Source organism: Mustelus asterias, chromosome 22 (assembly GCF_964213995.1).
Source record: "Mustelus asterias chromosome 22, sMusAst1.hap1.1, whole genome shotgun sequence".
NCBI classification, from domain to species: Eukaryota; Metazoa; Chordata; class Chondrichthyes; order Carcharhiniformes; family Triakidae; genus Mustelus; species Mustelus asterias.
In genome coordinates this window covers 11464349-11476750 of record NC_135822.1, presented here as the reverse complement: position 1 = coordinate 11476750, position 12402 = coordinate 11464349, and the positions used below count along the sequence as shown (strand labels likewise).

At 46.2% G+C, this 12402-nt stretch overlaps 1 protein-coding gene across 6 annotated transcripts in view; it reads left to right on the top strand.

Annotated features, from left to right (window-relative positions):
• The window catches only part of espn (espin), a 281984-nt gene extending 275458 nt beyond the window's left edge, over window positions 1-6526 (top strand). For 3 of the 6 annotated variants that reach the window (XM_078238747.1, XM_078238745.1, XM_078238746.1), the window contains one exon: window positions 4356-6526. In XM_078238747.1, coding sequence (XP_078094873.1) covers window positions 4356-4506 — 151 coding nt within the window. In that variant the 3' untranslated portion in view covers window positions 4507-6526. The remainder of the gene's footprint in view (window positions 1-4355) is intronic. The other 3 variants (XM_078238752.1, XM_078238753.1, XM_078238749.1) reach the window with 2 other exon arrangements.
• The last annotated feature ends 5876 nt before the right edge of the window (window positions 6527-12402 follow it).

The following is a 12402-nucleotide window of genomic DNA, read 5'->3' as shown; positions in this document are numbered from 1 at the left end:
CTGTATTTTGATATTGTTAAGGACCAGATCAGAAACTCCAAGGGATATTATGAAGTTAGCCTAGACCCTAACTTTTCCTTTTGATTTTGGCATTAAGGTGTTTCACTCCAGGTATGATTCAAGTGACCCACTCGGAAGCTTTTATCAAAACAAACCTTATCTAAAAACACAGTTAGAATATAACAAAAAGAATTAGCATACCTTTTTACCAATCATACATGGCAAAGTATAATCCTTAACAGCTAGCTATCTCTGTTGTTCCAATTCAAAACAATACCCCATAAACATATACCCTTCTTCAGAATTAATTAGTACAAAAACAAGTATGCTCACGTGATACTAGATTTTCAGCCTTTTAACATTTCTGGATGGAGATCCAAACAGCAGTTTCCAGAGAAGGATATATCCTCAAAGCAGCTAAACCTCAGAGTAGTAAACTCAGTCTCCAGCAGCTACCAGTCTCCAGACTTCAAAGACCGAAAGGGATACCTCTCTCTGCAACTTCCAAAGCAGTAACTCTCAGCGAAAGCTCCACTCAGCCGAATCTCCAAGAAAGAAACTTATCTCTTGGCAGATTCCAGATTCCAACTTCAGAGAGGGGAAAAAGGAGTCACTACTCTCTCTCAATTCAAAAGAGCATCTAAAAAAGCACCAAGCTGGAATTCTCTGTATAAGCTTAGCTTTACCCAGTCATCTGACCATACCAGACAATCATCCCAATCAAGTCCCACTCTGCAAAATCTCAGGAGAACACCAAAAACATCAGAGCAGCATCAGTTCAGATTAAGCAATTATGCTGCTGCAACAACAGTACAGGATATCAGTTGTAGACAGAATGGCCCGATAAAATGGAGAGGACTATGAGAAGCATCCTGCACAGAAACATGACTAAATATATTACTTAAAGGCATAGTATCATCATAATATAAAATATTAAATGGAAACATACATTGTTAAAACGGGAAACTTTTTCGGTCCTGCCGCCCACTGCGGATATCTTGTTGACCTCAGGTGGGAATTTCTGGTCTTGGGGCAAGCACAGTTGAAAAATCCCAAAGTCCCTCTTTGGGATTTGTTTGTATTGTTAGGATACCAGAGCAGAAACCCCAAAGTATGTCATGAAGCCCAACTAAACCCCAACAGTTTTTTCTATTTTGGCATTAGTGTGAGGATAAGAAGTTTCACTCCAGGTGTGATTCTCTTGACACACTAGGAATGTTTAATCAAAGCAAACTTTATTTAACAATGCAGTTTAACTATAACAAATAAATTAGTTCAACGTTTACCAATTGAAATACTCAAACATGACCAGATACAATTCTTAACTGCTAACCTATCTCTATTAGTTCCAATTTAAGCAATATTCCAGTTATAGACTTGAACTCCTCTTCAAAATCAGTCAGTCACATTCAGGCGTATGTGCTTGGACTTGTAAACAGTCCTGGAGCCTTTTGAGCATTTCTGGAGTGAGGGAAAGAGAGACAGAGAGGTACCTGTTTTCTGACAGCCCCAAACAGAAGCCTCCAGAAGGTGAGAGACAGAAAGACACCTCTTGCTTCTTTCAGGACTAGGTAGAAAACCAACTGTTTCAAAATAAAAGAGAAACTGTGTTTTCACAGCAAGCTCAGCTCCACCCATTCAGGTGACTCTGCCTCTGTCAATCAACCTAATCAAAGCCCTACTCCGAAGCCCCAGGGGAAAAAAACAAAATAAACAAAAATGCATTAACTCAGATTAAAATAAACACATCCCTAAATTAAAATCAACCGTTAGCCTGCATTTTCAGCATGTGAGCTGCCTGGTGCAGACAAATTGGCACCATGTAAAACAGAGCTGAATTTTAAACATACCCTTCACAAGAAACATGATGTAAATACATTTCTTAAAGGCAGTGTATCATGACAGTATTGATTGGATGTCCTTCCTTCTGATAACCCATAATACAGCAGCAGGGGGCAGATGACAAATTTTTACTTGTTCCCACAGAGCATGAAGTCCCAAGATAAGGTGTACTGGTTTTGTCACAATTAATTCATAGGGATGATGACGCACAAGAAGTTGTTTTAAAGTGGTTTACACTTTGTATCATGAATGTATAAATGAAAACAAATTGTCAGTGGTCTTTTTTGTAACAAGGCCATTTTTGCAAGGTGTTTGAGAGAGTGAATGACTCTCCTTTTATTCGTTCATGGGATGTGGGCATCGCTGGCATGGCCCGCACTTGTTGCCCATCCCTTGAGAGAGGTTAAGAGTGAGCCACATTGCTGTGGGTTTGGAGTCACATGTAGGCCAGACCAGGTAAGGACGGCAGATTTCCTTCCCTAAAGGGATGTTAGTGAACCAGATGGGTTTTTATGGCAATCGATGATAGTTATCACGTTCACTATTACTGAAACCAGCTTTCAATTGTAGATTTATAAATTTAAACTCCATTCGCTGCCATGGTGGGATTTGAACCCATGGTCCTGGGTGGTTAGATTACTAGTCTAGTGACGTTACCACTGTGCCACCATTTCACTCCCAACAGCTACCCCCCCACCCTCTCCGCCCCGTCCCATCTTGCCAAATAGCATCCATGTAATTTTCCAATATGATAGCACAAAGATTAGGGCAAGGGCTGCAGAGTAGAATCCGGGGTTCATGCAATTTGCTATTGGGGGATGTATATGTGAAAGCATTGGGTAAAGAGAGGATTGGACAAGGCTGGGTGTCCATCAGAGCCGACTGTGTGGTGGGCGGGCCTGTATAATCAGGGGGGAGGCTACACATGCCTATCCTGCTGGTGGGAAAACTAATCCCACCCCCCCCCCCCCCCCCCCCCCCACTCAAATCAGCGGTGGGAGTGGGCTAATGCAGGGAACCTGCCTACTGGCTAACTTGACTCATTCGCAGGCTGCTTAGTTATCCCTCAGTTTACTTGGATTTAGTGGTCATAGAAATCATAGAAACCCTACATTGCAGAAGGAGGCCATTCGGCCCATCGAGTCTGCACCAACAACAATCCCTCCCAGGCCCTATCCTCGAAACCCCACATATTTACCCTTCTAATCCCTCTAACATACACATCCCAGGACACTAAGGGACAATTTAGCCAATCAACCTAACCTGCACATCTTTGGACTGTGGGAGGAAACCGGAGCACCCGGAGGAAACCCACACAGACACGGGGAGAATGTGCAAACTCCACACAGACAGTGACCCAAGCCGGGAATCGAACCCAGGTCCCTGGTGCTGTGAGGCAGCAGTGCTAATCACTGTGCCACTGTGCCCCCCCCCCCCCCCGACCACTGTGTCACAGTGGCTCAGGGATTCCCCCCCCAAACTCACCTGGATTTTCCATGCCAGCTGAAAGCCATCCAGAAAGCCATGTTGCTATTGTCAGTGGCCTCCCAAAGGTAGGCCTCTTTCAAAGGCCCTTTGTGCCCGATGTTGGAACCTGACATTGGGAAGGGGCGGAGGGTGGGGGGCCTGCAGAGACCCACCATACTGCCTCAGCATTCAAACCTCCCACCCCTCTCTCTCTCCTCAGCAATCCCTTTCCCGTAACCCCCCCCTCACCCTTAGCAAACTGCGGCCTGGGTCCCTCTTCTGTCCCGGCCTCTGGTGGATACATTCCCAACACTGGCTCCTAGTGGCACTGACAGCCTCTGATTGGCCAGTAACTCACGGAGCTGCTGGGTCTTGTGAGGGAGGGACTTCTACCACTGGGGTCCTAAATCCTGAGCTGGCCAGTTCAGTGCCTGATGGGTTTCACAATGGGTTGTATTTAGCAAAGCTCACAAGAGCAGACAATATGGTGGGTAAACCTTCTCCTAATCACAGAGGAGGCCGCAAATCGGCCAGTGGGCTTGACCTCTGTCGGGAGCACTAAATCCAGCTTATTGTTTCCATAGGAACATAAGAATTGTTTGACAAAAATAGGCCATTTAGTCCAGTTAGTCCATCTCTCCCATCACATGATACAATGCAGTGGTATTGTTGGTAATCGTAGGGTTAGGGTTAATTAGTCTATAAAAGACCCAGGCCTGAGGTGAGGAAAACCCTCAGCGATGGAGAGCTTTGGGAATCAGAAGTCAAAAGCCCCCTGTTCCTTCCAGTTCCAGTCAAGTAGTCATCAGCTACCCATCGGTGAAACCTGGACATAAAAAATGATGGCTTCTCTGAGTGTAACATTTGAGGAGAGGAGGGGAGAAAATCTGTTGGGTAGTGGGTGGGGAGGGGGTGGGAAAGAAAACTATTTCACAAGAATGTTGATCGAGGGGAATTAATGAGTAGATTTTGGATCCAGTTCATGCACGTTTCTCAGGGGTACTCATTACATGATTGATGGTAACACGTTGTAACCTCTGCATTAGGAAAGAGGAGGAGAAGTTGAAGAAGGACGAGGAAGATAAATTGAAGGAGCAGTCGGAGAAGCTGCGGACTCTTGGTTACGACGAATCGAAACTGGCACCATGGCAACGGCAACTCATCCTGAAGAAAGGGGACGTGGCAAAGCAAGAATAAGACTCGCCCTTGGAGGATTCTTCATTCTGCTGTAGCGTAGGAGGTGGATCCCAAGGGTTAATTCACTGCTATGCATGGTGGGCCAGCGCCACAGAGCCCATTGCTAGTTAGAAGCTCTTTCTTCAGGTCGTGTCACCCATGTAACTCACAGGCCAACATTCCCAGCTTGAGGGGATTCTCTCATGCTTTTACCTGCTCGCTCCCCTCTGTCACACTTGTCCTCTTATCCCCTTCTTATTCCTCAGCGTTCCCTAGTCAATTGCTTGGGCATAATGATTTATGTGGGATAAACGATCCAGAGCTGTCTACTATTGTGGTGATAATAGTCTGTAGATCTGCAACCCATTAAAAAAAAACCCCACAGTGCTGACGTAATGTTTTCCAGGCTCAATATCAATCCTTTCTCCATCAGTAAAATGGCAGCGCAATTTTAAATGATGGGGAGTGTAAGATAGACACACACTATCTCGGCACAACATCGTGGGCCGAAGGGCCTGTTCTGTGCTGTACTGTTCTATGTACTACTGGCCCAAAATACAAGGCTGTGCTCTGAGCATTTTGGTTCATTGATACAGTTTGTGTTTGCTCGTGAGTGGGGTAATGTGAAGGTTTGACGAGTGCATTACTCAACTGTAAAATAGAGACCAAACAAACCAGGATGATCCCTGGCCCAGTTCTTGGGATGTCACCTGGGTCTGCCAGAGATCATGCTGCTAGGGTTAGACGCAGTAAGAATCTCACAACACCAGGTTAAAGTCCAACAGGTTTATTTGGTAGCACGAGCTTTCGGAGCGCTGCTCCTTCATCAGGTGATTGACTCACCTGATGAAGGAGCAGCACTCCGAAAGCTCATGATTGGTTGTAAAACCTGCCGTGGTCTGTCATTTACCCCGTCGAACATCGCCACCCAGGGCCACACATGAGAATGGCACCATAGCCATGGGGGAACCTAGGTGGCCAATAAAGGATGGGACTGGCTGTGTGACTGCAGTTGGCATCTCAGCCTGGGTGAGGATGGTCTCTGCCATCTGTAGCTCCCTACTTGGCCTCCGAAATACCGACAGCGACTCCCCAGTGGCACTGAAAGGCAAAGGAACCTCTGATTGGGCAGCAGATCGTGAAGGCGCCAACAGAACAGGAGAAAAGAAGTAATGAGCGAGATTCTCCGTCCTCCCAACCACGTGTTTCCCGCCGGCGAGATGTGGGCGCGCTGTTTGCTAGCGGTGGGATTCTCTGGTCTCACTGCTGTGAATGAGAATTCCCATTGGCGTCACCCCACACCGGCGGGAAACCCACGGGCGGCGGTGTACTGTCAGCGGGACTGGAGAATCCCCCCCGGCGTGAAAGGCCGGAGAATTCCGGCCATCAATCGCCAGACAATATGTGAATGTCCAATACACTTCTTACCTTGGCCCAGCAGTCGTAGGTACCTGGGGCGAAGTTAATTCAATTGAGACCATGGGAAAACCTTACTGTACAGCACTTACTCACTCTGTTAGAGAGCTAATGTGATGGAAGTGTTTACCTCTGATCATTGATGACATGATAGACAAAAGATAATTGTCGAAACTCCTGCCCGAACTCTGGAACATTGCATATCTGTCAATCTTGTACATAATCAAGGAACGACCACTCAGTTTTCCTATATGCAGTATACCTGTTCTCCAAACATTATTGTGCACAGAGGGAGGGGATGTAACTCTTGTAAAGAAATGCGCATGATGTTACGTAGAACACAGTTTGTGGAATGTTACATATTTTCTTGGATGCCATAACAATGTAATAGAACGAAGTGGTGCAGATGACATTGCCATTAGCCTATTTTTCACATCTGAACATCTTTGTGCACCAAATTTTTTTTTTTTTGCATCCCTGTGCAATTAGTTTCTTGGCAGCTGTGTCTTCATTTCCCGAAAGGTCTTGACCATTTAAAATAAACCTCTTGGAAATAAAACCTTCCTGATAACCATATTGTTTTTGCACCATTTTCAGTGAGAGTCGACCGAGAACAAACGGCATGAAGGACTTTACCGAGGCAGCGTTAAATGTTCAATACTCTGTGATCACTAAACATCGCTGGGGCGGCACGGTGGCACAGTGGGTTAGCACTGCTGCCTCATAGCGCCAAGGACCCAGGTTCGATTCCTGGCTTGGGTCACTGTCTGTGCGGAGTCTGCACATTGTCTGCGTGGGTTTCCTCCGGGTGCTCTGGTTTCCTCTCACAGTCCGAAAGATGTGCTGGTTAGGGTGCATTGGCCATGCTAAATTCTCTCTCGGTGTACCCGAACAGGTGCCGGAGTGTGGCGACGAGGGGATTTTCACAATAACTTCATTGCAGTGTTAATGTAAGCCGACTTACATTACTGACTAATAAATAAATATATTACTACTACTGATAAATAAATAAATTTAAACTTAAAACTAAAGACCGGGGCGATTGAGCATTGCTGTTTGTGGAATCTTGCTGTGTGCAAATTGGTTGCCGCGTTTCAACAGTGAACCATTCCCAAATGACTTCATCTACTCGTAAAGCATTTTGGGAATGTCATGAAAAACACCACGCAATGTAAATTCTTTCTTCTTTCGATACTCATTGATTTGTCATTATACAATTCAGGAGAAGTATTCTGACATGGTCTTGATGGGCCTAATGGCCTCCTGTGCTGTACCAGTCAATCAGAGTGGGTGGGGAAGAGATAGGATGAAGGAAAGGAAATAGTCGAGAGCATCCCAGTCAATTGGATCCCATCCTCTCCCCAGTCATGCATACACTTTGCCAGTAGTGGTCAGTGGATCATGATTGGAAATGGGAAACCCAACTGATTCCTATCTAGCCCAGAAGGCACTGAGTTTAATTATGATATCTGTGTTATCATTCCCAGTTGAGGTTTCCAAGGATTCCCCACCCCAGCATGAGCTAGAATCTTGGAGAATTAAAGTTACAGTTTGGGTGGCATGGTGGCACAGTGGTTAGCATGGTCACTGTCTGTGCACGTTCTCCCTGTGTCTGCTTGGGTTTTCCTCTGGGTGCTCCGGTTTCCTCCCACAGCCCAAAGATGTGCGGGTTAGGTTGATTGGCCATGCTAAATTGCCTCTTGGTGTCTGGGGGTGCATAGGTTAGAGGGGTTAGCGGGGTAAATACGTGAGGTTATGGGGATAGGGGCCTGGGTGGGATTGTTGTCAGTGCAGACTTGATAGGCCAAATGGCCTCTTTCTGCACTGTAGGGATTTTTGTTTATTAGTGTCAGAAGTAGGTGTACATTAACGCTGCGATTAAGTCACTGTGAAAATCCTTTACACATGTTTGTCTTTCTGTGCTATAGTCCGAAGGGCAATTTTAAAAATTAAACTATTGGGCTGAGGCCAGTAGATTTGAGAGGTATATTTATCATAATTAAATGTAGTCCAATTTTTCCCTCTTGCACACCCTCAATTTCCTTCATTGGTGGATGTTTTTGGGCCCTGAGCTCTGGAATCCCTTCCCTAAAGTTCTTCATCTCACTAACTCACTTCTCTGCATGGTTACATGAACCTTATGTTGCTCTGTGTCTCATAGGGCAGGCTTTTCCAGCTATTCCCACTGGTGGGATCATCTGGTCCCACCAATTGTGATGCCCATCCCCTCGCTGCAGTGCTCCAGTGAAGCTTGACGCAAACTGGAGGAACCAGTCCTTCCGATTAGGCCCGTTACAGCTTTCGGACTGAACATGGAGCTCAACAACTCCAGAGTATGACCTTTCTCCTCCACCTTCACCCCATTTACTTCATTTCATTTCATTTTTGTTTAAATTTTATTTTTATTTCTCCCATCATTTCATTTTTCCATTTTTAAAAAAAATCTCACTTTCCATCTTTTTACCCCCTCTTCCCCCCCACACGCTGTCCCTTCTCTTCACCCCACTAGGGCCAACTGTTACATGTCACAGGTTGTCCTTTGACACTCTGCTTTCCTTTGTTCTGCCATTTATACATTCTTGTCTCTTAATGGCCGCTATTAGCACCCTTCTTAGCCTTGATCACCACCATTTACACTCCCTATGTCTTTTTTGTCTATGACACCTTTGGCAATCCTGCCCCCCCCCCCCCCCCCCCCCCCCCGCCACCCTCACAGTATAAATCTCATCCTATTTGCTATTGTCTTCAGCTCTGATGAAGGGTCATCCAGACTCGAAACGTTGGCTCTATTCTCCCTCCACAGATGCTGTCGGAACTGCTGAGATTTTTCCAGCATTTTCTGTTTTTGTGTCTGTGTTAATGAACCACTTTGGAACAGCTCAACGGCGCTTTATAAATGCAAGTTGTTGTAACTGTAAGAGATTAAGAAGCAGCGATTTTAAGTTGAAGCTGGAAGTGCATTGAAGTCTATGCTTAAAATGTGGATATTCCTGATCCGAGCAAAATTAACAGAGGAAATAGCTGTGTTTTGTCAAGGGTGACTTTTGGTGAACACTTGCTTCCCCCTGTTGGAAAGGAGTGGTATTGCCTGAGAAATGCAAACCTCCAGAAAGACAATTGTGAACATGGCAACTTCACAGCTTTAATATTCCCGTCCAATACATATGATGCAGAACTGGTTCCATCTATTGTTAGTTATAACTCAGGGGAACGTGCGAATACAGTTCCCCACAAGCAGAACTGATACAGTCAAATACCCCAGAAAAAGTATTCAGGTATTAGCACACCTGGAGTTCAATGAGTTTGCCTTTCCCTCCAAGAGTCACCTTCCTGATCATCCTTCTCCCCTGTTAGTTAAATATAATGAGTACTGGTATATTGCAACACCTAATCTCTCGCTGTCTTTGAGGTCAACGGTTACTTTCACACTGATTCCTTCACTTAATTGAGGACAAAAATAAATAATTCCAAATTCTGCAGTTATTTTTGAAGCAAGTTCCTCCCTTGAGAGGCTAATAGTTTTTTATTCATTCGTGGGACATGGGTGTCGCTGGCTTCCCAGCACTTATTGCCCATCCCTAGTTGGCCCTGGAGGGCAATTGAGAGTCAACCACATTGCTGTGGGTCCGGTGTCGCCTCAGGTAAGGACGGCAGATTTCCTTCCCTAAAGGACATTAGTGAACCAGATGTTTTTTTCCGACAATCAACAATGGTTTCATGGTCATCAGTAGATTCTTAATTCTAAATATTGTGTATGGAGTTCAAATTCCATCGTCTGGCTTGGCAGGATTCAAACCTGGGCCCCCAGAACATTAGCTGAGCTTCTGGATTAATATAAAAGCAAAATACTGCGGATGCTGGAATCTGAAACAAAAGCAGAAAATGTTGGAAAATCTCAGCAGGTCTGACAGCATCTGTGGGGAGAGAGCCATTCTCTCCCCACAGATGCTGTCAGACCTGCTGAGATTTTCCAGCATTTTCTGTTTTTGTTTGGATTGATAGTGTTGCGATAATACCACTGGGCCATCGCCTCCCACATTGTCCATAAAATATATTTAACGTTTTTAAAGCCACAAGTAGGCTTACATTAACAGTGCAATGAAGTTACTGTGAAAATCCCCTAGTCGCCACACTGAGGGAGGATTTAGCATGGCCAAGCCACCTGAGCTGCACATCTTTCGGATCATGGGAGGAAACCGGAGCACCCGGAGGAAACCCACACAGACACGGGGAGAATGTGCAAATTCCATACAGACAGTGATCCAAGCCGGGAATCGAACCTGGGACACTGGCGCTGTGAGGTAGCAGTGTAAACCATTGTGCCATGCACAGTGCCACCCCTAATATAAGTGACCTTGATGATGTTTGGACCTCCCCAGTGCTGTTGGCAAGCTCATCATTCACACTACTCCAAACAGAGTCTTCGGTATTCCAATTCATGGACTTTCATTGCTTCATAGAATGTTGCAACAATCGACAGAATATTCATCCATCCTTGTCCATCAGTGTTTTCCCCATGAGCTGCCTTATCTAGTCACACTCTCCCATTTGCTCCCCTTACTCTTGATGGTATTTATTTTCAGGAAGTGGGAGATCACTCCTGCTCTATTCCAAAACAGGATCCTGGGATCTATCGCCCAAGCAAGCACCTGAGACCCCGATTCAATGTCTTGTCAGGAGGACAGGGCGGCACTGCCGAATCGCCCTTGAGGAGTTGACGTTGCTGAGATGGGAACCGATGTAGGTTTAACGGGCACAGGGATGATGGGCAGACATAGGTGATGGTGGGAGGTGGGACACAGGAAGCAGAGCCTTGGATGACTTCAAGTGTATGGAGAGGGGAGGGTCGGCAATGAGTGCATCGGAGTCGACAAATCTGGAGGTAGCAAAGGCGCGGAGGATGGTTTCAGCAGCAGGTGAGCTGAGGTGGGGTAGGGGGAGAGAGTGAAAATCATAGAATCTCTATCGTGCAGAAGGGGGCCATTCGGCCCATTGAGGCTGCACCAACCACACTCCCACCCAACCCCTATCCCCATAACCCCACATATTTACCTGGCTAATCCCTCTGACACTAAGGGTCAATTTAGCACGGCCAGTCAACCTGACCTGCACATCATTGGGCTGTGGGAGGAAACCGGAGCACCCAGAGGAAACCCACGCTGACACGGAGAATGTGCAAACTCCGCACAGACAGTGACCCAAGCCAGGAATCGAACCCAGGTCCCTGGTGCTGTGAGGCATGATGTGGAGATGCCGGCGTTGGACTAGGGTAAACACAGTAAGAGTTTTCACAACACCAGGTTAAAGTCCAACAGGTTTATTTGGTAGCAAATGCCATTAGCTTTCGGAGCGCTGCTCCTTCGTCAGATGGAGTGGATATCTGCTCATAAACAAGGCATACAGAGACACAAACTCAAGTTACAGAATACTGATTAGAATGCGAATCTTTACAGCTAATCAAGTCTTAAAGATACAGACAATGTGAGTGGAGAGAGCATTTGGCACAGGTTAAAGAAATGTGTATTGTCTCCAGACAGGACGGCCAGTGAGATTCTGCAGGTCCAGGCAAGTTGTGGGGGTTACCGATAGTGTGACATGAACCCAAGATCCCGGTTGAGGCCGTTCTCATGTGTGCGGAACTTGGCTATCAGTTTCTGCTCAGCGACTCTGCGCTGTCATGTGTCGTGAAGGCCGCCTTGGAGAACGCTTACCTGAAGATCAGAGGCCGAATGCCTGGACCTGCAGAATCTCACTGGCTGTCCTGTCTGGAGACAACACACATTTCTTTAACCTGTGCCTAATGCTCTCTCCACTCACATTGTCTGTACCTTTAAGACTTGATCAGCTGTAAAGATTCGCATTCTAATCAGTATTCTGTGACTTGAGTTTGTGTCTCTGTATGCCTTGTTTATGAGCAGATACCCACTCCATCTGACGAAGGAGCAGCGCTCCGAAAGCTAATGGCATTTGCTACCAAATAAACCTGTTGAACTTTAATCTGGTGTTGTTAAAACTCTTGCTGTGAGGCAGCAGGGCTAAGCACTGTGCCGCCCTTTTCAAAAAAAAAACTGATTTTAAATATTACCACCTGCTGTGGTGGGATTTGAACCCGAGTCCCCAGGCCTTGCCCGGGGTCTCTGGATTGCTAATCCAGTGGCAATACCCACTTTGCCACCGCCTCTCCTGCCTCCTTCTGCCCCGTAACACTAATGTGATGTGCAGTTGCTGTGAAGCCACCGAGTGAAAGAACAGTGCACATCTGTACAGGCAGCTGGTGATTTTGGCATTTGACAAATTGGAGAAGGGGAGAAAGGGCAGGAGGTGTAGAATATGGCATGATGGCTTTGCAAAGCTGGGCAGAGGATAGTCCATTTGCCAGTCTTGTGCTTGGAGAGTGAGTGAGTCTGAGCAGAGAGAGGTGGAAAAGACCCGGGGACGAGAGAAGCGAAGTCTCGGAGTAAGTTACAGTTCAAAGATAAAATACACCAAAATCTGGCATGA